General features: G+C 51.8%; 2 protein-coding genes across 2 annotated transcripts in view; one reads left to right on the top strand and one right to left on the bottom strand.

The window, feature by feature from the left end:
* Positions 1-16353, top strand: part of SYTL3 (synaptotagmin like 3) — a 77108-nt gene extending 60755 nt beyond the window's left edge. The window contains exons 9-15 of the mRNA XM_060114822.1: positions 652-830; positions 7591-7693; positions 10758-10928; positions 12934-13039; positions 13944-14049; positions 15003-15208; positions 15951-16353. Coding sequence (XP_059970805.1) covers positions 652-830; positions 7591-7693; positions 10758-10928; positions 12934-13039; positions 13944-14049; positions 15003-15208; positions 15951-16060 — 981 coding nt within the window. The 3' untranslated portion in view covers positions 16061-16353. The remainder of the gene's footprint in view (positions 1-651; positions 831-7590; positions 7694-10757; positions 10929-12933; positions 13040-13943; positions 14050-15002; positions 15209-15950) is intronic.
* Positions 16354-17028: 675 nt separating this feature from the next.
* Positions 17029-26867, bottom strand: part of EZR (ezrin) — a 49954-nt gene continuing 40115 nt past the window's right edge. Inside the window, 7 exon segments of the mRNA XM_060114419.1 lie at positions 17029-17977; positions 18069-18320; positions 19602-19694; positions 19982-20142; positions 20762-20892; positions 21266-21429; positions 26648-26744. Of these exon segments, the coding sequence (XP_059970402.1) occupies positions 17813-17977; positions 18069-18320; positions 19602-19694; positions 19982-20142; positions 20762-20892; positions 21266-21429; positions 26648-26744 (1063 nt within the window). The 3' untranslated portion in view covers positions 17029-17812.

The following is a 26867-nucleotide window of genomic DNA, read 5'->3' as shown; positions in this document are numbered from 1 at the left end:
TCCTAAGCAAATTCAACAGTGATGAGGCGGGTTGTTCTGTCACTTGCGCTACTTCTCCACATCACCTCAGCTTAGGGTGCCCTAACTTACGATGGTGGTTTTGTTGGTCATTCTGGGGACCCATAAAAATTTAAACACAGTTTATTGTCGTCTTTGCATATTGTACGTACTCTCGTCCGTGTGCGCCTCACCATAATCCAGTGAGAACAGGATGGATTTTCCCACTTGAACTCTGAGTCCAGCTCCCTCTGATCCCGGTCACTCGGCCCCCCGCACTGTGCTGCTCTCCCCAGGGCTCTTCCTGCCGTGGGGTTATTATCCGCCCTTGGAGATTTAGCTTTGCAGAACTGCACGGGAGATAGTCTGCTTCTTCCCAAGTGGTTTGTGTTCAAGAATGAGACTGTGCAACCCGTACTGCTAGGCAAACACCGTATCTGGGCAACACAGGCCCTTCTGAGGACGCCTCGTCTCCTTAAGACACAGTATGTGGCAACTTATTTTGCAAAGTACAAGCTGGCTGGTGTGTTATTAACTTACCATGAGTCAGGACGCATGCTCTGTATAAATTTTGATTTATTTGCTATCTTGAAACCAGAACTGCAAAAACATTGATTAACTGTGAAGTAACATATCTGTCATTCTTGATTTCAGGGAAGTTTAATTAGCATTAACAGCACTTGTACAGAGATGGGCAATTTTGACAACGCAAATGTCACTGGAGAGATAGAATTTGCCATTCGCTACTGCTTCAGAACTCATTCTTTAGAAATATGCATCAAGGCCTGTAAGAACCTTGCCTATGGGGAGGAAAAGAAGAAAAAGTGCAATCCGTAAGTTTCTTTGTCTAAGTTTTGGCATATGATAATAGACATGTTGATTCTAAAGTTCATATGGAAAAGTGAAAGTCCAAGAATAACCAAGGTAATTGTAAAAAATATATATAAATAAATAAAAACAAAAAGACATGTTAAGAATTATCATAAAGCTTAGTAATTCAGGGTTTCCCCAGTGGCACAGTGGTTGAGAATCCCCCTGCCAATGCAGGGGACATGGGTTCGATCCCTGGCCCGGGAAGATCCCACATGCCAAGGAGCAACTAAGCTCATGTGCCACAACTACTGAGCCTGTGCTCTAGAGCCCGTGAGGCACAACTACTGAGCCCACGTGCCGCAACTACTGAAGCCTGTGTGCCTAGAGCCTGTGCTCCACAATGAGAGAAGCCTGCGCACCACAACGAAGAGTAGCCCCCGCTTGCCGCAACTAGAGAAAGCCCGCGTGCAGCAGTGAAGACCCAACACAGCCAAAAAAAAAAAAAAAAAAAGCTTAGTAATTCAAACAATGTGTTATGGGTGCAAGGATAGACAAGGAGGTCAATAGAGCAGAATCAAAAGTCCAGATACAGATCTTAGCATACATGGGAACTTAAATGATCAAGAGGCTATTAATAATCAATGCAGAAAAGATGAACTTCAATAAATGGTGCTGGGAAATTTGATTTTCCGTGTAGGAAAAATAAAATTAAAATCCTGTCTCACACAATCCATAAAGAGATTAATTTTTTTCCAGTTGGTAGATATGAAATGATGTCTCATTATTTTAACATGCATCTCACTGATTAATAACAAAGATGAGCAACTTGATATATATGAGTTAATCACTTAAGATACACTCCCCTTCTATGAACTCCCCATTTCATATCTTTTGTCCAGTTTTCTATCGAATTGTTTGTCATTTAAAAAGTTATTTACAGGAGTTTGGCTTTTTAAAAATCCATTTTCAAGACAATTCTCCATTGGTTCTACATATTGCACGTGTCTTCTCTTAGCTTTACTTGTTTTCTGACATTGTTTATGATGACTTTTCTTATAAAGAATTTAATGTCCAATGTATCCTTTTCCTTTAAAATGTCTGCTGTTTGAGTCTGTAGGAGAATGCCACCTGAAGGTTATAAATACATTCTTCTCTGTTTTCTTCTATCAGAGTTTTTTTCCCACTTAGATCCTTTCATATTAGAGCTGGAACTGATTTTCTGTGCACGGCTTAAGGTACGGACCACATTTTGGCCTTTTTTCCCTCCACCATGGAACATTTTTAGCACACTATTTTCAGGACCAGCTAGGCGAAAGGAATGGATTGTTGGTCCAGTCAAACTCTCCTCTGCTCTGAAATCTTCAGTAGCTCCTCAGTGCCAGACAAATTAGGTGCATCGCTATAGCACTTATGGTTCTCCGTAACAGATTCCTCCTATATTTCTAGTCTTCTTTTATTCCCCTATCTGTACCTTCTGCTCTGGAGAAATTGGAATAGTCACTGTTCCAAAACGATCCCCTGACTTGTACCAAATATGAGGCTTTTCTCATGTTTGTTCTGAGACTGTTTCCCCTGTGCTACTCCCATACGTGGAAATCGCAATCCTGTCCATTCTTCAGACTCATTTCCAATCCCGTCAGCTCCATTTATTCAATCCTTGACCTTCCAAGCATGTTGGGTCTCTCCCATAATTCTCTACAGGGTTTGACCTCTGATAAGTTATTCAACCTCTCCATATCTCGGTGTCCTCACTGTAACATGGAGGTTATATTATCACCTACTTCAAAGGATTGTTGTGTTTCCCTGAACTAGCCTGTATTAAGTCTTTAGAAGAGTGTTGAGAACATAATAAACGTTCAATAAATATTATTCTTAAGCAGGTGAGGTGGGAAGTGCATAGAGAAGTAGACCTAAAATCCACATAGGGATCCCTTGAGGCTTTGGCCAAATACTAAGCTGTTCAGATACAGGACAAGATTTCATGAGGTCTGTCAGAGGATAGCTACTGGAGGATGGTAAGTTGAATGAAAAATCCGGGAGTTGCACAGTGCTGGGAAAGATTGGTGTGTTTTTTGGGGGGTTTTTTTTAGTTTTATTTTATTTTTGGCTGTGTTGGGTCTTCGTTGCTGCGCACGGGCTTTCTCTATTTGGGGCGAGCGGGGGCTACTCTTTGTTGTGGTGCACAGGCTTCTCACTGCAGTGGCTTCTCGTTGTGGACTATGGGCTCTAGGCATGCAGGCTTCAGTAGTTGTAGTGTGTGGGCTCAGTAGTTGTGGTGCGTGGGCTCAGCAGTTGTGGCTCGCAGGCTCTAGAGCGCAGGCTCAGTAGTTGTGGCACACGGGCTTAGTTGCTCCGTGGCATGTGGGATCTTCCCAGACCAGAGTTCGAACCCATGTCCCCTGCATCGGCAGGTGGATTCTTAACCACTGTGCCACCAGGGAAGTCCCAAGATTGGTGTTCTGCCCAAAGTGGAGTGGGGCATTGAGTGGACCCCAGAAAAGAAAAGCTTGGTAGTAGGGCTTCTCTAACCCACCCTAACTAACCAAATCAATCCTTGATAGGATCAAACTGAGTTTCCAGTAAGTGAAATGCCTGCTAGAACAAAACTCAATACTTTGTAAAGGAAACACATGGTCAAGAGAGGATTCTGAAAACTGGCAGAGTAGGAGGCCTCAGGAACCCATCTACCCCTGTAGACAGCTGCACCGGCAGAATCTGTCTGATGGAACTGTTTTGGAATTCTGGAGTCTTTTGAAGGCTTTCAACTTCCTAGGGGAAGTCTTGGATGGTAAATTGAGATTAATGTCAGTCAATTCCGGCTCTTAGTGCAGTATTAACTAGCCATCCGCCCTATGCCCAACCCCTTGGCAGGCAGCTGTGCATATGTTCCTAGAGCAGCTTGAACACAGCTTGTAGGAGCCAGATGGGCAAAGGATCCTGTCCTCCAAATATCAGGGACCTGTTCTCTGATTGCTGGGTCTGACTGCAGAGGTACAAAAAAAAAAAAAAAAAAAAAGGCAGGCAGCCATTGTTGTTTCACCTCCCCACATTGTTGCAATCCCCTCCTCCTTGGGCTGAAGTGATTTACCAAGTATTTAAAGGGCCAGTGCCCTTATTTGTCTCCCTTCTTCATTTTTCTCTTTTTTCCCCTTCTTGGGAACTGGATACTAAAGACCAGGACATTCAAGAGTAACTGTATATACAAGGAAAATTAAAAAGTGACCACACGTGCCCAGGGAAAGGTTCAGGTTCAGAAAAGATCTGAGAAGATCTTGATTTTACACTTCAGGCTGCTCCTTGGCACAGAGACAGTCTGCATCAATAAATTTATGAAAAACCCAATTAAAAAACAAATAACAAAAAACAGCAAACCCTGGGGAAGGGGGAGAATCTGATTTCCAGAGTTAACATATTATTAGACATGTCCAGTGTAAAACAAAAAAAAAAATCACAAGGGATATAAAGAAACAGGAAAGTATGGCTCATTCAAAGGGAAAAAATAAATCAACAGAAACTGTGCCTGAAAGAGATCTGATGGTAGGTTTACTAGACAGAGACTTTAAAACAACTGTTTTAAGGATGCTCAAAGAACTAATGAAAGATGTGGAGAAAGTCAAGAAAATGATGTATGAACAAAACAGAAATATCAATAAAGAGATTAAAAACCTTAACAACAAAATATTTACTAGAGGGATTCAAAGGTAGGTATGAGCAGGTAAAAGAAAGAATAGGTGGGCTTCCCTGGTGGCGCAGTGGTTAAGAATCCGCCTGCCAACGCAGGGGACATGGGTTCGAGCGCTGGTCTGGGAAGATCCCACATGCTGCGGAGCAACTAAGCCCATGTGCCACAACTACTGAAACCCGTGCTCCGCAACAAGAGAAGCCACCACGATGAAACCCTCGCACTGCAATGAAGAGTAGCCCCCGCTCACTGCAACCAGAGGAAAGCCCATGCGCAGCAACGGAGACCAACACAGCCAAAAATAAATTTAATTAATTAATTAAAAAAAAAGAGGGCTTCCCTGGTGGCGCAGTGGTTGAGAGTCCGCCTGCCGATGCAGGGGACACGGGTTTGTGCCCCGATCCCGGAAGATCCCACATGCCGCGGAGCGGCTGGGCCCGCGAGCTGTGGCCACGGAGCCTGTGTGTCCGGAGCCTGTGCTCCGCAACGGGAGAGGCCACAGCAGTGAGAGGCCCGTGTACAGCAAAAAAAAAAAAAAAAAGAATAGGTGAACTTGAAGATAGGATGATGGAAATTACTGAGTCTAAAGAACAGAAAGAAAAAAGATTAAAGAAAAGCAAACAGAACCTAAAGGACCTTCTGGACACCATTAAGTGGACCAACATAAGCAACATATGTCCCAGAAGGAGAAGAGAGACAGCAAGGGGCAGAGAGAATACTTGAAGAAATAATGGCTGCAAACTACCCCAATTTGATGAAAGACATGAATATAAACATCAAAGAAGCTCTTTGAACTCCAAGTATGATGAACTCAGGCACCCACACTGAGACACATTATAAACCAACATTTGAAAGACAAAGACAAAGAATCTTGAAAGCAGCAGGAAAGTGAATCATCATGTACTAGGGATCCTCAATAAGATTATCAGCAGATTTCCCATCAGAAAGTTTAGAGGCCAGAAGGCAGTGAGTCAATATATTTAAGGTGCTAAAAGGAAAAACAAACAAACAAAAAAAACACAGCACAACTCTTCTTCAAAAGTGAGGGAGAAATTACAACATCCTCAGCTAAACAAAAGGTGAGAGAGTGTATGAAATGACACTAGACGGTAACTTAAGACATATGAAAAAATAGATCTCAATAAAGGCAAATACAGTGGCAATTATAAAAGCAAGTATTATTGTAACAGTGGTAAGTAATTCCACTTTTTGTTTTTTATATGACTTAGGACATTTTAAAAGATTATTGGTCTCTTATTGTCATTTTGGTTTGTAACTCCACACTTTGTTTTCGAGATAATTTAAGAGACTAATGCATTTAAAAGAATTCTTACTTTGTGTTTTTGGTCACACATATATACAGCTGTATTTTGGTGACATCAGCAGTGGAAAGAGGTGAGGATGGAGCTGAGAAGTAGGGATCTTGTATGTTACTGAGGTTAAGTTAGTATAAATTCAAGTTAGAGTGTTATAGCTTTAGGATATTAAATGTAATCCCCTTGGTAACCACGGAGAAAACAGCTATAGAACAAAAACCAAAACAAATGAGAAAGGAATTTAAACATTTCACCACAGAAAATCAACTAAACACAAAAGAATACAGTAAGGCAGAAAGTGAGGGACAGAAAAGCTATGAGGCAAAAGAAACAGCAAATGACAGAAGTAAGAACTTCTTCTCAGTAGTTAACTTAAATACAAATGAACTTGACTCTCCAGTCAAAAGACAGAAATTGGCAGAACGCATAAAAACATGAGATCCAACTATATGCCATCTATAAGAGACTCACTTGAGATCCAGAGACACAAGTGGAAGATATTCCATGCAGATGGTAACCAAGAGTGAGCAAGGTGGCTGTACCAATATCAGGCAAAATAGGCTTTAAGTCAAAACAGCTTACAAAAGATAAAGGACATTCTGTATTAATAATAGGTTCAATACAGCAAGATGTTATAACAGTTACAAATGTCTGTGTACCTAATGACCATCAAGATACAAGAAGCAAAAACGGACGGAATTGAAGGGAGAAATAGTTCTACAGTAATAGTTGGAAATGTCAATACTCCACTCTCAGTAATGGATAGGACATCCAGACAGAGGATAAGAAAGGAAATAGAGGACTTAACGACTGGATACACGGGCATGTATTTTATTGTAATGCTTTAAGCTATACAGGTCTATTTTATGTCTCCTGTTTTACACGTGTGAGGGGTCTCGTAATGATCAACAATTTAAGAGTCAACGAGCAGTGAGGTATTGGTGACAATGAGCCTTGAGTACTTTGCCAAGAAGTTGGCTGGAAGCGGGGAAGAGGCCTGAGACTGGGCTCCAGGGGGAGCCCAGGTCGAGGGAGGGTCCCTGCTCTTCATTGCTTTGAGAAAGTTGAGCCTGTTTCTAGGCTGCGGGTACAGGGCCTGGGCAAGCGCTGTCACTGCATCAGTAAAGCTGCTGGAAGAGCCAGGAGGGGCAGTCTCGGGACCTGAGTGGAGGGGCCGGCCTGGGACGGAGCTTCGTGGAGTGGGCAGGGGGCAGCGCGGGGCTGGCCTTGGTCAGGCTTCCTCTGCTGGCATGGCCTCCAGACCCAGGGAGAGGGCCCGGGAACACCGGTCCTCAGCAGGCAGGACGCCGTGTCTGAGGCCACACAAGGAAAACCAAAGTGTGAGACATACACTTTCCATTTCAACTTTGTTTTCTTGCGGGTTGGGGAGAAGAGGTACATCGGGGGAGGACAAGCTGGCACACAGCCTTGGTATCCAGGTGGGTTAGAAATCTGCCACCCACAGAGCCCTGGGCGCCTCTGGTTCCCTGGTCGTCACCTAGTGACAGGTGGAGTGTGATGAGTAGATTCCAGGAGTAGGGCATGAGGAAAGCCGGGGAGCTTCACACCCCCAGGAGCATTCCCGAGGATTACAGCCAGAGACTGTGTACCCAGCACTGTCATTGTTCACCGTCAGTGGCGGCCCCTGAGCCCTTTCTGTCAACCCCAAATGCAGCGGGAAGCAGGGTAAAGAAAACGCTGACGTGTGATTCTCCTCCTGAACCCTTTGTCCGCCCCCGACGCTGAGCTTTTCACCCTGTCCTGTCTATGTTTGGCCACTAGGTACGTAAAGACCTATCTGCTGCCTGACAGATCCTCCCAGGGAAAACGCAAGACTGGAGTCCAAAAGAACACGGTGGAGCCGACCTTTCAGGAGACCTTGAAGGTACTTGCTGGACAAATATTCATGTGCTGAGTCTCCCAATCCTGGGATGGGCCCCTGGGGCCAGAGTCCAGCGGGTGGTTCTTCTAAACTCTTGAGTCAGTTAAATGTAAGTGCAGACACTTAAACATTTCTGCAGGGCTCTGTTAGTCAGTGGCAAGTGGTAGAAAATAAATATCAGCCTTTGTACAGAAAAACTGCAGAGTCTGCTGGACTTGAGAATGGCCTTTGATTAATGATTTGCGAGAAAATGGTAAAAACGAAACTGCCTGCCTCTCAATTTCTAAAATTGGTTTGTCCTGTTGAATTTTTATGACTATCAGAGAGGTATCCTCGAGTAAGGGACCCTGTAAATGAAACTGCTGAGTTATTATGATGAAGTACTTTTATGAAGATAATATCTGGTATACCTAGATTTCTTATTTTATGGAAAAAAAAGTCTAGAGGAATTGTTTGGGTTTCATTTTCTTGGTGATAAGAAATGTGACTTGTGGTTTAGGGCAGAGATCAGGGAGGGAGTGTCTCCTGCTGGGATTCAGGATGGAAAATTGGAGGTGATGTCTGGCGAGTGCAGATGGCAGGTAGGTGTGGGAGGTGGAAGAATAGTCCAGATGCACAGAGATGTACCCACTCAAGGCTGGGTAGCCCGGGGATCCCATGTGTCAAGCCTGAGAAAGGAGAGGACTTTTGTTTGCCTTCCTTGGCAAATAGGAGCATTTGTGAACTCCCAACCAGGGGCCATCTGGGTAGCTGGCACAAGAGTCCCGTTCGAGGCATGAAAATAGCCATTGTTTTCTATGCACCTGCTGTGGCCAAGTACTTTACCCTCTGAGCCAGGTGTTAGAATCCTCATTTAGCAACAGGGAAACTGAGGCTTAGAGAGTACTTAAAAGTACAGCTGTGACCCATGATGGGCTAGCAGGCCTTCACGAAATTTATGTTCATAAGGACTCCCCAAGGGTTTTTTTTTTTACTTTTTTTTTTTTTTTTTTTTTTTTTGTGCGGTACGCGGGCCTCTCACTGTTGTGGCCTCTCCCACTGCGGAGCACAGGCTCCGGACGCGCAGGCTCATGGGCCCAGCTGCTCCGCGGCATGTGGGATCCTCCCAGACCGGGGCGCGAACCCGTGTCCCCTGCATCGGCAGGCGGACTCTCAACCACTGCGCCACCAGGGAAGCCCAAGGGTTTTTTTTGTTTGTTTTTTTTTTAAAAAGCAGATTGTGATTCAGCAAGTGTGGGCAGGACCTAAGGTGCTGCCTGTCTGGGACACTCTAGTAGTGAATTACTGCACAGTAGTCTTCACATGGTTTTGCTCATGTACCTGCTAACAGAATTTTGAAAAGCTCTGTACCCCCTCAAAGGTGTAAGCTGATATATAAAATTACTCATCACAGGTTTAAGGTATTTCGTACTAAACAGAGGCAGACAAATATTTCCTATTTTATGAAACTAGACAAAGATGAGGATTGACTATATTTTAAATACTTCATTATATACTTTGATTTTTAAAGTTTTAACTATCTTATTTAAAATGCACCCAGAATCTCAAATCACCTACATTTTTTTATCCATTGGTTTTTATCTAGTATATTGTGAATATTTTGGTTATCCTGAAAAACTTTCCAGATACAGTGAAAAGAATCAGTGTCTTCATTCTAAATGTAGAACATCTCAACACAGACCCAGGCTTAGCCTTCATAGAAATATGTATGAGATGGAAAAGATGGGAAGATGAAGAAGCTGAGCAATCATTAACAGTTTGGCAGAAACCAGTATTTCAAATTCCCCCCCGAGGTTGCACCCCTGGGGCAGGGCACAGGAGTAAGGTACCAGGTGTGAGAACTATCTTCACCAGTTTCGAGAAAAGTGCATGTGAAAGGTGAGGATCTAGAAACTGATCCTCCAAGTTTTCTCAGTAGAACACTCCTGGGGGAGACTTTCTGCACTCCAACGGGTGCTGGCACTCCCCTTGGAGACCACGCAGTGGGGGGCCTGGGAAGGATGAAACAAGACACCAGATCTGGGTGACGTTGGCTGTTGCCTTATCCTTGTTCTCTGGCATCAGTTACACTTGGTACCCCACGGAAGCTAGCAATCCAGGGTCTGCTGGCACGGCCTTGTGGACCTAACAAGCAATCGAAAATAGGTCTTATTTTATGTTATGTTATTTTAACATTTTTAAAAATTAATTTTATTTATTATTTTTGGCTGCATTGGGTCTTTGTTGCTGTGTGTGGGTTTTCTCTAGTTGCAGCGAGCAGGGGCTACTCTTCATTGCAGTGCATGGGCTTCTCATTGCAGTGGCTTCTCTTGCTGCGGAGCACAGGCTCTAGGCGCATGGGCTTCAGTAGTTGTGGCACGTGGGCTCAGTAGTTGCGGCACATGGGCTCAGTAGTTGTGGCTTGTGGGCTCTAGAGCGCAAGTTCAATAGTTGTGGCGCACAGGCTTAGTTGCTCCGTGGCATGTGGGATCTTCCTGGACTAGGGCTCAAACCCATGTCCCCTGCATTGGCAGGAGGGTTCTTAACCACTGTGCCACCAGGGAAGCCTCTAGGTCTAATTTTAAAACGCGTACTCAGTCAACCAAAGGAAGCAGTCAGGACCCAAAGAGAAGCAGGCCTGTGTTTCCAAGGGAGCCAAGGAGGGCTGCCCAGTGTGCAGAGCGGGTGGAGACCATGCAGCTGCCCCAAGGAGGGCAGACTTGCGGGGACGGTCAGCTTCCCTCCGCAAAGTAGCTCGTTCTGAGAGGGAGCAGACACAGCACGGTGCACCGTTGGCCTGGACTTGACTGATGGGGCATGTAGCCATGAAGGAAATAACTAGATTAATTTAGAGTTTAAAGATAGAGTATGGAACAAGGGGCAGAGTTGGGAATGGGCCATGGTATTGAGGAGAACAGACTAAAAATCGTCTGGGAGCTGTGGGCCTGGGAGCTGTGGCCTGGGTGCTGTCAGCCTGGGAGCTGTGGGCCTGGGAGCTGTGGGCCTGGGTGCTGTCAGCCTGGGAGCTGCGGGCCTGGGAGCTGTGGCTCAGGTGCCCAGGTTGACCGTCTCTGTTCCCCCTCCGCAGTACCAGGTGGAGCCTACCCAGCTGGCGACCCGGCAGCTGCGGGTGTCTGTGTGGCACCTGGGCACGTTCGCCCGGAGGGTGTTTCTTGGAGAAGTGATCGTCCCTCTGGCCACGTGGGACTTTGAGGACCGCACGACCCAGTCTGCCCGCTGGTATCCGCTCCAGGCCAAGGTGATGTCTGGGCAGCCCCTACCCCCATCCCGCCACGAGAACCAAACCCACTTTTCAAAGGGGATCCAAGGAGAGAAAACCCACCTAGGGAGCCTGGGACCCAGGACCCAGCGCACACCTGCCAGCCTGTGACTCTGCAGTAGGAGCTTCTGGGGCGCAGAGGCTCACGGCCGGGCCCCGGGGCGGGTGGCGGGGCCGAGGGACTCTTACCTGCTCAGGTTTGTTCAAGGTCCCCAACAGTCCCACCCCCAGTGTGGCCCAAACATCAGCGTGGATCCGGCCTGGTGGGTCCACACGCTTCCCAGAATTCAGGGTCACTTATTGCCAGCGGAGGAGGTCTTGACCTTCTTGGGCCAAAGTCCACACCTGGGGCCAGCAGGCTGCCCCACTGGTGGGACCCGCCTCAGACTGCAGGCTCTTGTGTATTGTATCTTCACGCCCAACCAAGCAGTGTTCCCCAGACAGTAACAGGTGAGAATGACTGGACCCAGTGCCCTCAGGCAGGCAGGGCCAGGGGTTCCATGTCGGATAGGCTCGGAGAGCAGAGTTGGCTGGGGGCCACGCAGGTGAGAGGGAGAGGCAGGGGAGAAAGGGGAGCGTTTCTTGGGGCGGCTGCTTTGTGCATGTCTGTGCCAAGATCCAAGATGTGAGATTGTGAAGGGGGAGAAAAGGTGGGCTCTGCCGCCTAAGAAACGGCAGCAGGATGTGCAGTCCCAAGAAAGCCTGGCAGGGAGGCCGAGTCTTTACGAGGGTCCCCGGTGCCATTTTACCTCTGTTTTCCTCTCCCAAGGCAGGGAGGCTCTGATTCACGATGCCCCTCCTGAGAAGCATCTCTGGTTTCTACAGGGTTAAGCCCGGGGCCTCCTGTCTCTCTTCTCTGTGGGGTCTGGGAGCCGCACACACACCCTCCAGTGCCCTGCGCTTCCTCTTCTCAGAACCTGAATCCGTCTTCAGAACTCCACTTGGGAATATCCGCTTGGATATTCTTTCTGCAGTCTAAGGTCTGCCCAAGACGGTCCTTAAATCCCACCTCCTCCATGAGGGCTTTCCTGATTTTCCCTGCCAGATGGGGTCTCCCGTGCGCTCGAGGGGCCCTTCCCGCCTTCTCCCCCCAGGATCCCTTACTCGGGTCGAGGCAGGCTGCCACCAAGCCTGGTCAACTTTGGATAAGCAGGCGAGGAACAGAAATCACCAGACTGAAAGGTGTCCCTCCTCATCCCAGCTAATAGGTAGTGACAGCCCACGCTGGATCGGGGCAGGGGATCCACTCACGGGCCTGCCCCCTAGGCCCTGACAGGAGGGAACCATGGGGATGCTGAGGGGGCAGCCTGCTCCTCCCTGCCGGTGGGACCGGACGAATCTAGACGCTTCCCTCGCATCCCACCCTCACCCCGCTGGGTGAAATGTTGATGGGGTCACAGTCACCCTCTCCAAGCCCCTCCTTCGCTCACTTTCTGGCAGAAATCACTCGTGACCAGAGAAGCCACCTGGGTCCTCAGTGTGGGTTCTGGGGTGGGCGGGGCTGACTCAGCAGACGGGGGAGCCCCTCGCCGGGGGCACTGAGCCCCGGACCCCGCGGTTTCCCGTGCCTGCCGCAGTCCCTGGCGCGGACGGGTAGCTCGAACCTTTACTAACCTGGGTGGACTCGATGTGGGCTTGTTTTGTTTTACTTTTTCAGCTTCGGGTTGTGTCCAGGCTTTCTTAAGGCCACATCCCATGGGGATGCGCCAGGGCCTTGGAGCCCCTCTGCTTTCTCGGCTCACCTGCCTCTGGTGGGCTGCATCTGCCGGGGTGGCACAGCTGGGGTTGGTGAGGGCAGGAGTGAAACGTCCCCAAACGGAAGGAAGCCCGGCCCTGCCACAGGTGTGCCCACAGCACCTGGGGCTCCCCCAGGCCCGCAGAGGCTTGGCCGGGGGAGGTTGGAAGGGGACGCTCATGGACGGAGCTGAGGCAGTGAGAGAAGCCCAGGAGGTTCTGGGTCTGGGGAATCCTGCTCTTCCCACAGGCAGAGAAAGAGGAAGACAGCGTTTCCACGAATAACGGAGAACTTGTGGTCCGGGTCAAACTGGTCCTCCCCGCAGGGCCCAGAAAGCTCCAGGAGGCTCAGGAAGGTGGGTGGCCTCCAGCCCCACAGGCGTTTGTCTGTCACTGTCCCCAGAGCCGGGGCAGTTTCCCAGCGTTTCCTCCCGCCGCCCCCTGATCCCACGTGCTCCAGTACCTCCTAAACAACCTGTCAAGCCCAGCCTGGGAGGCAGGTTCTCTGGAAGCCTCGGCTCAGAAGGGAAACGAGTGACCAAAGCCAGGCCCGTGGTGCCTGCTTTACGGGCTCCTAAGACACCTGCCTGGAGGCTTTCCTCCCAGGGGGCCGGCTCGCCTGGCCTGCCTGGGCCAACAGTCCCGCTGGGGCCCCCCTTCGCAGACTGACCACCTGCGTGGCGGCCGGGAGTTCGTCCCCAACTCGAGGTTCAGGCGCCTGCGAGGCTCCGAGTGACCGGCCCTGTGAGCAGCGGCTGCATGGCAGGGTCAAGGTCCTCAGGGAGCTTCAGGAGATGTCACCGACTCATAACGTGGGGCACGTGGAAAAGACGAGGGTGGAGAGTGAAGACGGGAGGAGGGGCAGTTCCACGAAGTGACTCGTGACTCCCTGTCTGCCGGAAGAGGGGGCTCTGCTGCCGGGCTCCCAGGGCCCCCGCAGGCCAGCAGCACACCCCGTGGTCCGCGGCAGCCCCCGGCAGCAGAGGTCTCTTCCCCAACCTGCTGGCCACAGCTGGCGCACGCCCCTGCCTCGTCCTCTCCTTGGTCCCTCGTTACTCTCGGCAGCTTCTGGTTCCCTGGGTTGTAAGTCCTTCCCCGCTGCCGCCATGCTGCCCGTGCAGTGGGGCACGTGCTCCTGTGCCCGCGAGCCCTCGGGACCTGAGGGCTGCAACCCACCCTCTGGTTAAGCTGCCGGTCTGGGGTGGCGCCGTCGCGGGCCGCAGAAGTAGCACTGACGGTGAACGCCAGCTTTCCTTCCAGGGACGGGAGATGAGCCGTCACATCACGGCCAGCTCTGCTTGGTAGTGCTGGGAGCCCAGAATTTACCCGTGCGCTCGGACGGCACCTTAAACTCATTTGTTAAGGGGTAAGTATTACATTTAATCAAATATGACTTATTGATCTATTACACATATGGCATAGTCCCTGTAAGGGAACGCCAAAAAGTGTCAGCCATTTTAAACTTATTTTAGCTTTCCTGTGAAAATCTGACATAATGCATGTTAAAGACGAGTTTACAAGAATTCAGGGGACTTGGGAGTGCTGAGGCTGGCTTTGGAATACCACAGTTTAAACTAAACCCAAATCTTATCAGTCCTTGTGACATCAGTAAATCAGCCCTAGGGACTGAGTGGAGAGCAAGGGGGAAGCAGTGTGGTTGGTAAATATTTCTTTAGCTTAACATCTCCTCTTGGATTAACAGTCAGGCAGATGACTGCATGCTTCATTCTTACTCACTTCGGGTGTAATGGTGTCTCCAAAAGTAAAGCAAACACCATTAATAAGTATATAGAATTGCTAAATCCCCAGTCAGTGACATAATGGAAAAATGATGGCTTACCTCATCCAGACAGAACTGAGTTCCTCTCCTAAGCCTTCCTTCCACTTATCTGTACGGCCTTGAGCAAGTGACTTAGCCCTTCTGCATTTATTTTCCTGAGCACAGGGTTAAAGGAGATGACGTGTGTGCAGAGTCCTGATCCCTGGGAAGCAGGTCTGACGAGCCTGCTGTCGCCTGGTGGTCGTCATACCAAGGAGGCGGATTAAGACAAGGGCCACGTGGCCTAGAATCCCAAAGTTCCCTTCATAGAGTACCCGGAGCAGCGTTCAGCTCTAAGAGAAATTTGGAACATCCTAGTGTGCGAGGTCACGTAGCCAAATCTCAAAATGCCCTTTCTTGTTCCTTGCTCACACTTTTTGCTCTGCAGTGGGTTTAGCACTTTTCTGAGCACTCAGGCTCACTGAGGAGCAAGTACCGACAGAGAGAGGGGCCGTGTGGTGGGCGGAGCCTACAGGGTCCGAATCTCTTTCCTTGTACAGGTGTCTCACGCTGCCAGACCAGCAGAGGTTGAGGCTGAAGTCCCCCGTCCTGAAGAAGCAAGCCTGTCCCCAGTGGAAACACTCCTTCGTTTTCAAAGGGGTCACCCCTTCTCAGCTGAGGCAAGCCACCCTAGAGTTAACCGTCTGGGACCAGGCCACCTTCGGGGTGAACGACCGCTTGCTGGGAGGCGCCAGGCTTGGTTCCAGTAAGTCTGAGATATTTGTAAGGCCCAAGCTGCATCGGTGATCCTTAGTGACTGTCCTACCTACATGGATACCATTAAAAGAAAAAGTGTTTCCATGATGGCAGGTGACTTTACTGGCTGTGAAACTGCCTAACCCATCATAAATGGAAATCACTTAGTTCTAGCTTTTACTTTATAACTGAGGCGTAATACAGCAAAGCATTTCAACGATTTAAATGAGATTTAGCTCTGCTAAAGAAACAAAACTTCAAGGTCTCAAAATGGGCTGGGTACAGTATTTGCTTTTGTTTTTGGCAAATCATATCATAAAAGGATTATTTTCTTAAAGGAGAATATCTTCTTAACCCAAACAAATGGCAATTCAGGAAGTATTTCATCAATAGAGGGACTAGAGGGTGATGCTTTTCAGTGTCGCTCAGCAGAAGTGCTGCTGGCTTTTCATGGGGGGGCAGCAGGCGCCCCCCGCAACACTGTCACGGCCAAAACACCCGCACACATTCCCAGGGCCTCCGAGACCACTGAAGAGAAACGAGACCCGCTGTTAAATCACAATTTAAGAAGGAACACCCTTTCCTCCAAGGAACTCCTCTCCTCACTGGCGGGGCACGTTTAATATGGTCTTAAGTTCTGGTGAGAAGTTACTGTATACTTTGCTGCCGGTCCTTTTTAAAAAAGCCGCGAAAGGACGGTGAGTGTCCCCTGGCCACCATCATCCCTAATCTGTCCCTTTGCTCACACGCAGAGGAGGAGCCAGCGGGCGGCGCAGACTCGTGCTCACAGTCCAGGCTCCAGTGGCAGAAAGTGCTCTCCAGCCCCAACCTGTGGACAGACATGACCCTCACCCTGCACTGACCGGAGGCTCCGGGCGCAGCGGGGTTGCAGGTGCCGGGGCCTGATGGTCGGCTGCGGGGCTGGGCGTGCGGGCACAGGGGTGGGGGGCGGCGAAGGGCCCTGGGGAGTGTGAGCTCTCCCCGTCTACAGCCGTCCTGCCGCTGAGACGTTCTTCCACATTCCTCTGTGTGTATTTAGACGGAACCATTATCGATGCTGTTAGTTAGGTCTCAGGTTGGTTATCTGTGCTTTGAGAGATGTGGAAAATTTCAATAAATGTTCAACAGTTACCCGGGTCTCCCTGTACTTATCAAATAGTGAAAATTATGGCCTTGTTATGTGCGTTTCAAAGGGAAAAGAAGAACGTGGTGGGTAGTCAGTTCCTACCATTCTGCCGTGGAAAACCGTTTCTGGAGGAGGTCAGCCGTCCCCACGGGGTGCTGAGGGATGCCCGTTTCTGGTAGGTCAGCCAAGGGCTGCCCAGCCCCGCACAGCGCGGCTGCCAGGCTGCACGGGCGCTGAGTCCGAGAAGGGCTGCTCCCGCAGCACCTGCCCAGAGACACCTGCCGCCGCATCCCGCAGGCCTTTGGGTTCATCCTCACAGGACATCTGAAAGGAAAAGGACCGAGCAGAGCGTGCAGAGGCAGGATGCGAGTGAGCAGAAGTGGCACCGAGTGAGTGCGGACACCTGCCGCCTGTTCAAGGACGTGGTCGGGAGGGGAAGGAGGTCGGAGCAGGTTCTGCTGGTGGAGGGACTGAGATGCTGACCGGGTCAGAAGAGCCTCACGGCTGGAGTCTGAATTATCAGAACAGCCTGTGAGTCCTCTTCCAAACAAGCAGCTCTGATAGAAAATTCAAATTGCGCATAGTCAATTATACACACAAGGAATGCTTAAAAGTAAAAAGCCATTTTCCCAGATGAGATTACAACAGTTAATCAGCTTCATTACTGCCCTCAGGTCACATCAGATTAAGTGCTATGGTTTACATGGTTTTTAATATGTAATTTTTATTATTCTGTAAAAGGTAACAAAATATACAGAATGAAACTTTCCCTTTTTTAGACTAATGTTACAAACCCATCTCATCACTTACATATAAATACTGTACTCTACAGCTGATCATTATTTAGGTGTATAAGTCCAACAACGTAGCCCTCTAACTGTTAAGCAAAAAAAAAAGAAAAATAATTATCCAAGAATAGTCTCCTGCATTGCTTATCCTGAGCGATCGACTGAGCACAGGATTTCAACTGAATGAAGGCCTGGAGGAAGCAAATCGTGTGTGCAAGTGTGTGTGTGAGAGTGCTTCAGACTTTTCAAACATTTCACCCTTCAAAAACCAAGATACAAAGATGCATCCTTCATAGAAATCAAGAAATCAATTTCAGCTAATTTCAAATAGAAAAAAGTATGGCACAGAATATAAGCCACGATGTGGTTTTAATTATATGGAATCTCGTATCACACATGCCAGCACGGAGTTAGTTATTCAGACATTACAGGCATCTTAACTGATTCAGTCCTGCTCCAAGCATAGAACAGGAAGTGATTCAACAATAATAATAAAAATAAAAATCAGGCCTGTTTGGCACTATGATACAGTTGGGAAAAATAAACTCCCAGCCCTAGAACATTCCCACTGAAATAACTACTCTCTTTTTAAGGGCCTGGAGGACCATGAGGGCTGTAGGTTTCGAGAACGATCAATACAAGTTACGCGTTAGAGTCGGCCAGCGGCCCTCGCTCCGCCGAGCCCGGGGGGCGGCGCCCTTCACATGGCCTCGAACTCGTCGATGCGCTGCTTGGTGTTGCCCTGGCGGATCTGACGCAGCGTCTTGTACTTGTCCCGGCCTTGCCTCATGTTCTCGTTGTGGATGATGTCGTTGTGGGTCCGCTTGTTCTCGTCTCTGGCCTGGGACAGCTCGCTGGTCAGGGTCTGCAACGCGAAGCAGCCTCGGTCAGCTGGAAGCCCCACACAGAGCCCGCCCCTCCCGGGGGAAAGGGGGCCCAGCCCGCATCCCGCTCACCCTCAGCTGCCGCTGCACGCGCTCATTCTTCTCGGCCTCGGTGATGCGCTTCTCCTCGTTGCGGTCGTCCAGGATGCCCTCGCTGGACAGCTCGGCGCTGTAGCCCGTGTACTCCGTGCCCTCCTCCTGCGGGTTCTCCTGGACGTGGTAGTTAACGGGCTCGTACACTGGGGGCGGAGGCGGCGGGGGCGTGGTCATCACCAGGTGCAGCTCCTCCTTGGTCTTTACCAGGTCATCCTGGGCTTCTTTGGCCTTTGAAGGCAGATTAATGGACAGCTGAGAACCTTTCACGGGGAACCTCATGTTTGGACCATTTTCTTAAGAGCCGCCTTTGCTCTACAAGAAGGCCCACTGTCCGTGCTAAGAGAAGAAGGATTCCGCTCCCTCCCTGCCCCCACTCCCTACTCCTGGGGGCTGGAGATGCGCGTGGCCTGAAGCAGCACAGAGCTGAGGGGCCAGGAATGTGGCTGACCAGGTGGCCCTGGTCTGTGCAGCCTCTTCCAGGTCTGGGGACCCGGATCCCCTGAGCAGGTATCAACTGTGCCCACGGCACCAAGAGAAACTGTCACGCCAGCTCTTGACAGTTTTCTAAGTACTATAACTTCTTTATGTCTGTAGTCCTTGTATATGTTCACTGCGTATCCTTTTGGAGAAGAACATTGTTAAAGCAGCAACCCCTCCAGCCACTGACGAGCACGGGGCATGCTGGTGTGCCGTTTGCTCTTCCCCTGCGCGGCCGCTGCCATCAAGCCCCTCCCGGCCTGCCAGCCCCCGGCTCGAGCCCTTCCTACCCGCCACCCAGTAGTCCTTCCAGCAACTCCTGGGGGTCCGCACACTCAACCCCGCCCACCTCGTCACCATCCTGACTGAGACGCGCGTAGCTTGCACCCGTTTTGTAACCAGGTCCTCTCATTTAATAGTTGATAAGGAGCCCTTTCTCCGAAAACCTAAGGACTGAAGTGTTCTGCGCACAGCTAGAGTTGGGGGATGGGGCGGGGGTGAAGACCCATGAAGGGGAGGTGCCGGCCGTCCCCAGAAGGGACCACCGTGGAGGGGGAAGCGTTGGAAGGAGCTGGGGAGGGGAGAGGAGCCCCATGGCCTGGCCGAGGTCTACACTCTGAACCCGACCCACAGCTCAGTCCCGGTACACAAGGGGGCTCCCGGATGGAGACGGGCGCCCCGACGCCGGAACCAACGCGCTTCTCACTATGACAGCGAAAACTGACTAAACCCCTGGGGCTCCTTACAAGTCGGGTATTGCTCGTCCCGATGTGCAAGGAAACCGAGCCTCAGAGGCGAGGCCCCCGGCCCGGCAGAGCCTGGAGATCCCCAGGGTCCGGGTCTCCCCACGCGTGCGCCACGCGCGGGGACCGGCGCTGGGAGCGGCAGGAGGGCTCCGCGCAGGGACCGAGGCTGCAGCTGGGGCACCCGCACAATCCCACACAGCGAGCTCCTGACGGGGGCGCCAGAGTGCGGTGAGCGAGCGGCTCTCGGTGCCCCTGCTGACCCACCCGCGTCCTCGCCCGCGCTCACCCGGAGCTGCCACTCCTCCACCTCGTCCTCCTTGCGCCGCCGCGCCTCCTCCAGGAGGGCGATCTTGGCCGTGTACTCAGCGAGCTCCGTGGCCTGTGAAAGGAGCCGGAGCCCAGGTGATTTCTGGGACGCTTTTGGCAGGTGCCACTCGCAAACAGGGGGTCACGTATTTTGGTACACGGCGCCGCGTGCCCGTCCAGCAGTGTCCACCCGCTGCCCGAGGGCCAACCACCGCAGGGCCCCTCCCCACGGGCCACCCTACACCCTCAGACAGGTCACCTTACAGCCCCGATACCAATTATTATAAGGCGGGTGTCAACTTTTTCAGTCCCCAGAGGCAGCCTCTCTGTAACTGAGCACCGCGGGGCCGCGCCCCCTACCAGCTGCTCCTGGCTCTTGATCTGATCCGCCGCCTGCCTCTCCAGCTCGTCCTTGGCGTGCAGCGCAGCCAGGCGTTCGGCCTCCAGGCGCTCGGACTCTTCCCGCGCCCGCTTCCTCTCCTCCTCCAGCTTCAGGGCTCGCTGGATCTGGTCCGAGAGCTCTAGACACAGCACACAACCAGAGCCGCTCAAGGCTCCTGCCGGGGACCCTGCAGTCTTGCCCCGAATTCCCACCCAGAGGGGATCGGATGGGACACGAGTGTGAACACACCAACGCTGCAAAGCGGTGCCGGGCCCTCTTCTCCCCAGGACACTGAAGGGAACGCCCTCCCCCGGCCAGGCCCTGGCCGCACCCTCGTTGCGCTGCTCTCCCAGAAACGCGGCCGCTGCACCGCTCGCCCGGGTTTCAGCTTATAGCGGGGGAGATGCGGCACAGCTCCGGTGACCGCAGGCCGAGCATTCTCTCTCACGGAACCTTAACATCCTCGTCAGGAACGGGGGATAATTCAGCCCTCCCCTCACAGGACTGGGGGCAATTCCAAGGATTATTGTGCATAAAGCATTCAGCACAGAACCCACACAAGTGTTAATACAGAATTATTTTCTAATCCAAACAACCGCTTTATCACGTCTCTTCTGCACGTCTCTACTTTGGGTATGTGCTTAACTGGGGTGTGTATCCTCGGGACAGGGTTCCCTCCCGGCTGGTGTGTGCCGACCGTCGGCCCTGCCGTCCCAGCCCACCAGGCAGAGCGGCGTCTGGCGGGAGGCCCCGCTCACCTTTCTCGGCTTTCTTGGTCTTCTCCGCGTAGTCCTGGAGCCTGAGCATCAGCTCCTCCTTCTCACGCATCATCTGCTCTTTTTCTCTCTCCACGGTTTCTCTCCTTTTCTTCTCGGTCTCCAACTGCTGCCTGTTTCCGGGAGGGGAAACGGCGGCACAGGAGGCTCAGGCTCCGCACAGCAGCCCGGTCAGCCCAGCCCAGGCACGGGACGGGCAGCTGCGTCTGGTTACCGGCCGTCCCCAGCGCCCAGTCCAGGCCCCGGGCCCGTCCGCCCAGCAGAGGACATGGGTGACAGCTCTGACCCCAGGTGCCCCGACTGCTCCACCTCAGGCTCGGGCTCTGCCCTGCCCACAGCGAGGCAGCCCCGAGGGCCGAGCCGCGGCCCTGCAGACCGCGGCCCACCAGCCCCTGTGCGGGGAGCCGCGCAGACACGGCTGCCTGTCCCCGCACCCGGGAAAGCACACCCCTGCCGGCCCTCCTGCCCCCGCCCACCCCTGCTCACCGCTCCAGCTGCTTCTGGTGCTTCTCCTCCCGGGCCTGGGCCTTCATCTGCTGCACCTCGATGGTGTCGGGCTTCCTGCGGCGCATGTACAGCTCGTGGTTCCCCATGCACAGCTGCAGAATCCGCTTGTTAATTCGCAGGCGGGGGGCATAGAACACAAAGTCCTGCAGAAGAGAACAGGGCAGACTGTGACAAGGGGAACGCCTTCCTTTGGCTTTCTTCTTCCAAACCCGACTTCACCCACTTCTGGATACCTCTTCGAAAAGGACAAACGTCAGCAGAGAGTAGGGGCCAGAAAGGGGGTTCAAGGTAAAGCCACTGACCCCGAATGACAGAGAGATGTTCCTGGTGCTGCGGGGCGCACGTTCTGCAGGACAAGCAGAGGGGGTGTGCGTGCTGAACCCCAAGGCTGGACCACAAAGCTGCTCCGGGCCCAGCTCCCCCTGGCCTTCGGGCTAACATCCTCGCCTGGCCTCTCCAGCCCCACAGCCCTGTCCGTCCCCGATTCCTGCCCGCACAGCACAGCTCCTCTTACTTCACTGAGCTTCCGTCTCCTCCGCCTCAACCTTTCGCCTCCCACGTTGTTACCAGTGCACCACTAGGGTCACCGGCGGAACTTCGATGCCAGCCCGTCAGCTCCAGGACCAGGTGCAAACGCCCCGGGCTGGCGCAAGTGAAGGCCTTCCGGCCCCGACCCACCCCTCGTTCACCTAAACTGCACTCTTTCACGCCGTGAGCACGTCTGCACTCCTACTTGGCATGTCGTGTCCAATCCCACACACCCGAGGCCACAGCACTTCCACGAGATCTCTCCTCCTCCGTGGCTGTCACTTCTGTGCCCCCTGCACCTGATGGAGAGGTCAGCCACGGCGTTGCTGGTGCCTTACACCCCACTGGCTTGTTCCGCTGTCTCCCCCACTAGACGGTCAGCTCCCTGGAGAGCTGGGCCACATTCATTCATCTCTGCGTTCCCAGGACCAGACCAATGTGCCCAGGGAACAACTATCTGCTGGTGCCTGACAGTTCACGCAGCACCGTCGGATCTGACCCCATGATACTGGGCAAGTCGCTCCATCACTCTGAGCCTCAGCATCTTCAGCTACACAATTAACGGTCTTGTTGTGAGGATTAAATCAGAAAACGTTCACAAGGACTTAGAAAGGCGTCTGGCACAATGAAAGCTGGTACACAATACGCTCACTCAGACTTTGGGCTGCCTTACAAAACCGCTACTGGAAAGCCTTCTTTTTTTTTTTTTTTTTTTTGCGGTACGTGGGCCTCACTGTTGTGGCCTCTCCCGTTGCGGAGCACAGGCTCCGGACGTGCAGGCTCAGCGGCCATGGCTCACGGGCCCAGCCACTCCGCGGCATGTGGGATCTTCCCGGACCGGGGCACGAACCCGTGTCCCCTGCATCGTCAGGCGGACTCTCAACCACTGCGCCACCAGGGAAGCCCTGGAAAGGCTTCTTAAAAACAAGAACAAAATCACAGCATCCAAGAGCTTCATGACTTGTGACTGCACGAGTCCGGGACACGGATGACACAGGGTCTTGTTTCCTAGCTCCTGATCACCCGTGTAATTAACAGAGGCCACAGAGGGGCAGTATAGTTTAGAAACCCTCGCTAAAAGCTATTGGAAAAGGCGCGTCTGCTTCCTCTTCCTGCTTTCCCTTCTCTTCTGAGGCACAGGGCCCTCAGCATCCAGATGCCGACCACTGCAACAGGGAGAGGGTGGCTGAGACCAAGAAGCAGTGCTGCACGTCCCAGAGCGACTTCCGAAACCTACAGGAACACGCCGGGCGAGCTGAGCAACAGGCCCAGGAAGGGCCCGCTTAGTGCCTCGGTCTGTACACCTGTCCAAAAATGCTAGGGAGAGAGTAATGTCAAGCCTGAGAGCCCACGGACCTCCTGGGGGTGGGGGTGGGGCTCTCCTTGGGGTTTCACACACTTGTTATGAAGTCATCGGGTTTCCCAGGGAGGTGTCTGCGGAGCTGGGAGAAACGGGTATTTTTATTACCCACCTGTCTCTTATTACACAAAGAGAAAATAATCTCTTGTTACGGCTGCACAGCCATGCTACCCAAATGGGTCTTGACTGTGGTTCCTAAGTATTTGTAAAGAAACTCTAATTAGCACGAACTCCTCTTCAGAAAAATGTCACTTAAAAAATATCAAGGGTCAGAACTGCAGGTGACACTCCCCATAGCATCCGGTTGCCCGAAGACAGGGCCTGTGAACACCAGAGACAGTGAGAGCATCCATGGCGCCGCGGGAGGTGGAGGAATCCCTCGTGCCGCCTTTGAAGGAGGCCAGTTCCTGACTTCAAGTTAAAAACAAAAACTAGAAGCTTTTATTTAGAGATTTCTAAAGCCACGTCTCCAGCCCAGGCCTCCTGATGAGACCTGGGGCAGGCCGTCTTAACTGGCAGAGAACAATGTCCTAAAAACTGAAACCAGGCGTGAGGAAAGCGAACCCAAGTCCCCAAGGACACGGAGGAGGAAGGAGGGAAGCCCTGGCGAGCTGTCGGGTGAACACGGGAGCCTCGGGGCTGCCCTCTGCGCAGGCTGGGCAGGGCAGGGCCCGCTGCTCTCATGTGCAGGTCTCCATCCTTCCGCCTCTCCCGTGGGCGGGAACAAAAGGCCCATTCTAAAGGGGAGCCAGCTGTCTCGGCCCCTTGAGCCACCCAGGCAGGCACGGAACAGCACAAGAGTCAAAATCACGGCCCCGAACCGCGGCACCCGAGTGGCCGGGGGCGGAAGCTGCCTGGCTGACTGAGGAGCAGGGCCTGCGCTCAGCCGGGGGCTTGCCCGGGGGACCGCCCTCCACTCAAGCTCAGGAATCCCTCCCCCGGTTTTGGTGACGCGACCTTTCGGGTCTCCTTTTCTGTCTTCTACGTAAAGGCGTGAACTTGGATATATGGTGTTCTACCGCCCCAGGCACTAAGCCTGCCTGCGGCTGCGCACAGCAGTCCTGGGAGGTGTGCGGGCCCCAAGGGACCCGTCCCCCCAGCCAGCCCCCCATCATAAGGCACCCAAGCAGAGGACGCCTCCTCCGTGAGGCCCCCCGACCCACCCACCTGAAGCCATCGCCCACCCCACCTCTCACCTGCGTCCCCTGACCTGTCACTCAGTACAGCTGCACTGTTAAATTCCCTGCCAGAAAGCAGGTTACTTGTTTCGTCTGTCTTCACCCATCTCTTCACAGGCGTGTATACCTCATGGGGCGGGACCTGCCCTGTTCCGCCGTGCACACCATCCTAGTATCGCGCCTGACACGCGGCATGTGACCAGCAAATGTTTCTCTCTCCCTTTTTCCCCTTTCAAGTGATGGCTTCAAATAAAACCAGATTATAGCAAAAGTACACTCGGCTAATTCAACCAGATGTATCACAACTGCCTTTGCTTGGGAGCTTGTGATTATACAATATTCTTCAGCTTTTCGGAAGCTAAACTTAAACCAAATTTGAAAAAAACATACAACTTAATTCTTAAACAGTCTACCCAGAATTCCTGCTTGTCACTTCTTAAAAAATGTTCTGAACAATCAGTAACATCTCATGAACAGACAGCAGCCTACACAGGATCGCAGGATCTTCTCGCTCTAACTGCCCCATCTCACTGCCCACGGGACACGGGTAACACTGTGACCCTCGGTTCACGGTGCTGCATATTAATGTGACCTGTTACCGTGGAGCTTGAAAGTCTGTATTAAACACTTGTTTAATTTAAAATAGCTGTGCAACTACCCATGGAGCAGGAGTCAAGAGTCTGCGAACAGCAGGAACACGGAAAGTGTCTTTCAGTGAAGACAATACTTCTACACACAGCCTCCAGACCTCTGGTTTTCCCTTACTCGGGACTAACCCCTCATGGGAGGAGCAGCTGGACAGCAATGCCACACGCTGTCCCCTGAGCGTTAACCGTCACCACGCGGTGCGCCCAAGCCCTGGAGGGCTCCCAGACGTGCCTCTCTGAGCCGAACGCTGTAACTAAGGAACCAAATTACATGAGACACCAAGTTCTTTCCGAACTATAATTCTGGTAAAATTCACAACAGGCTCCAAGAAGGATAAGAGAATTTCTTCAAGTGGCAGTTTTTTAAAGAACAGATTTCCAATTAGAAAACAAATTCCTGGGCTTCCCTGGTGGCACAGTGGTTAAGAGTTCGCCTGCCAATGCAGGGGACACGGGTTCAATCCCTGGTCCGGGAAGATCCCACATGCTGCGGAGCAACTAAGCCCGTGCGCCACAACTACTGAGCCTGCGCTCTAGAGCCCGCGAGCCATAACTACTGAGCCCACGTGCCACAACTACTGAAGCCCGCGTGCCTAGAGCCCGTGGTCCACAAGAGAAGCCACCGCAATGAGAAGCCCGCTCACCGCAACAAAGAGCAGCCCCCACTCGCCGCAACTAGAGGAAGCCTGTGTGCAGCAACGAAGACCCAACGCAGCCAAATTAAAAAAAAAAAAAAATTCCTCCATGTCTTTTCAAAAACAAAAAACAAAAAAACCCCAAACTCCTCACCCATTCCACCACTCTACAGTATGTATGTATTGTCTTAATCTTTTGAGCAAACTCAGCTGAAAGTTTACATAATTTTCACAATGTACCGGTCTTTACAGCTATTAGCTAACAATCGTATTCTTCCAATTCTAGGATGTGACGGTCCTTTTCCAGCTAAGTCCTCCCAGGATGACTGCCCAACAGGCTCTTCTTTGTGAGGGGCCATTTCCCACATCAGCACCGATGTGAGGGTGCCAGCGTGAAGCCCACCTGCAGGGCACAGGGCAGTTAGAGAAAAACAAGGCGCAGTCTGTACCAGGAGGAGGGGGGTACGTGGGGGCCAGCAAGTCTGACGTATCCTAACGTGGGTAAGTTGCAAGGACAGCTCACCAGGTCAAAGCCCGGCCCTGAGGCTTAACCATCACAGTGCGTGCTCCAGGGGGTACCAGGGCAATGCTGCCGTGAGCACCCCACCCCAGGCCCACTGCCTGGAGGCAGGCTGGTTTTCCACACGAACATGAACATTTCACAAGCCCAGAAATGCAACATTTTGCAAAATGCCTATTATGTAGCAAAGGTCGATGACTCAGAACTGCCCTTTTCTTCGTAAGGAATGAAGACCATCTGGAAACTTGGATGACAAGTCAGCTGGCTTCTGACGCACCGCCGGGTTCCACCATAGCTCCTACTGCAGTGCCCAGCGGCAGGGCCCAAGGGGCCCTTAACCCTCCATGTAACCTACTGGGACTTCTTCCCTCCCACACACAGGTAATTCTGAGTATCACCAGCTCCTTGTCACACAGAGAAATCTGACCTTTATCTTGGAAACGTATTTGGCCGCAGAATGAAAAACAGTAACCTGTAACTGTTATGAACTTACAGGAGCCTTCTTGTCGATGGGCTTAATGACAAACTTTTTGTCATTGAAAGAGATGTTCCTGATTTCACTCCACGGGAAGCCAATCTTTGGGGTCAACCTAAGGTTAAAAGGAAAAGGTGGGATAGTTAGATGTGTACTTGGATTGGCTAAGAAAGGTTTGTAAATCTATTCTTAATTTTAGTTTAATTTTAAAAAGTACAAAGCTAGCCCAAGGATCATA

The sequence above is a fragment of the Mesoplodon densirostris genome, chromosome 12 (assembly GCF_025265405.1).
Source record: "Mesoplodon densirostris isolate mMesDen1 chromosome 12, mMesDen1 primary haplotype, whole genome shotgun sequence".
NCBI classification, from domain to species: domain Eukaryota; kingdom Metazoa; phylum Chordata; class Mammalia; order Artiodactyla; family Ziphiidae; genus Mesoplodon; species Mesoplodon densirostris.
Note: the sequence above shows the minus strand (reverse complement) of the source record. Positions and strands in the feature narration are given on the sequence as shown.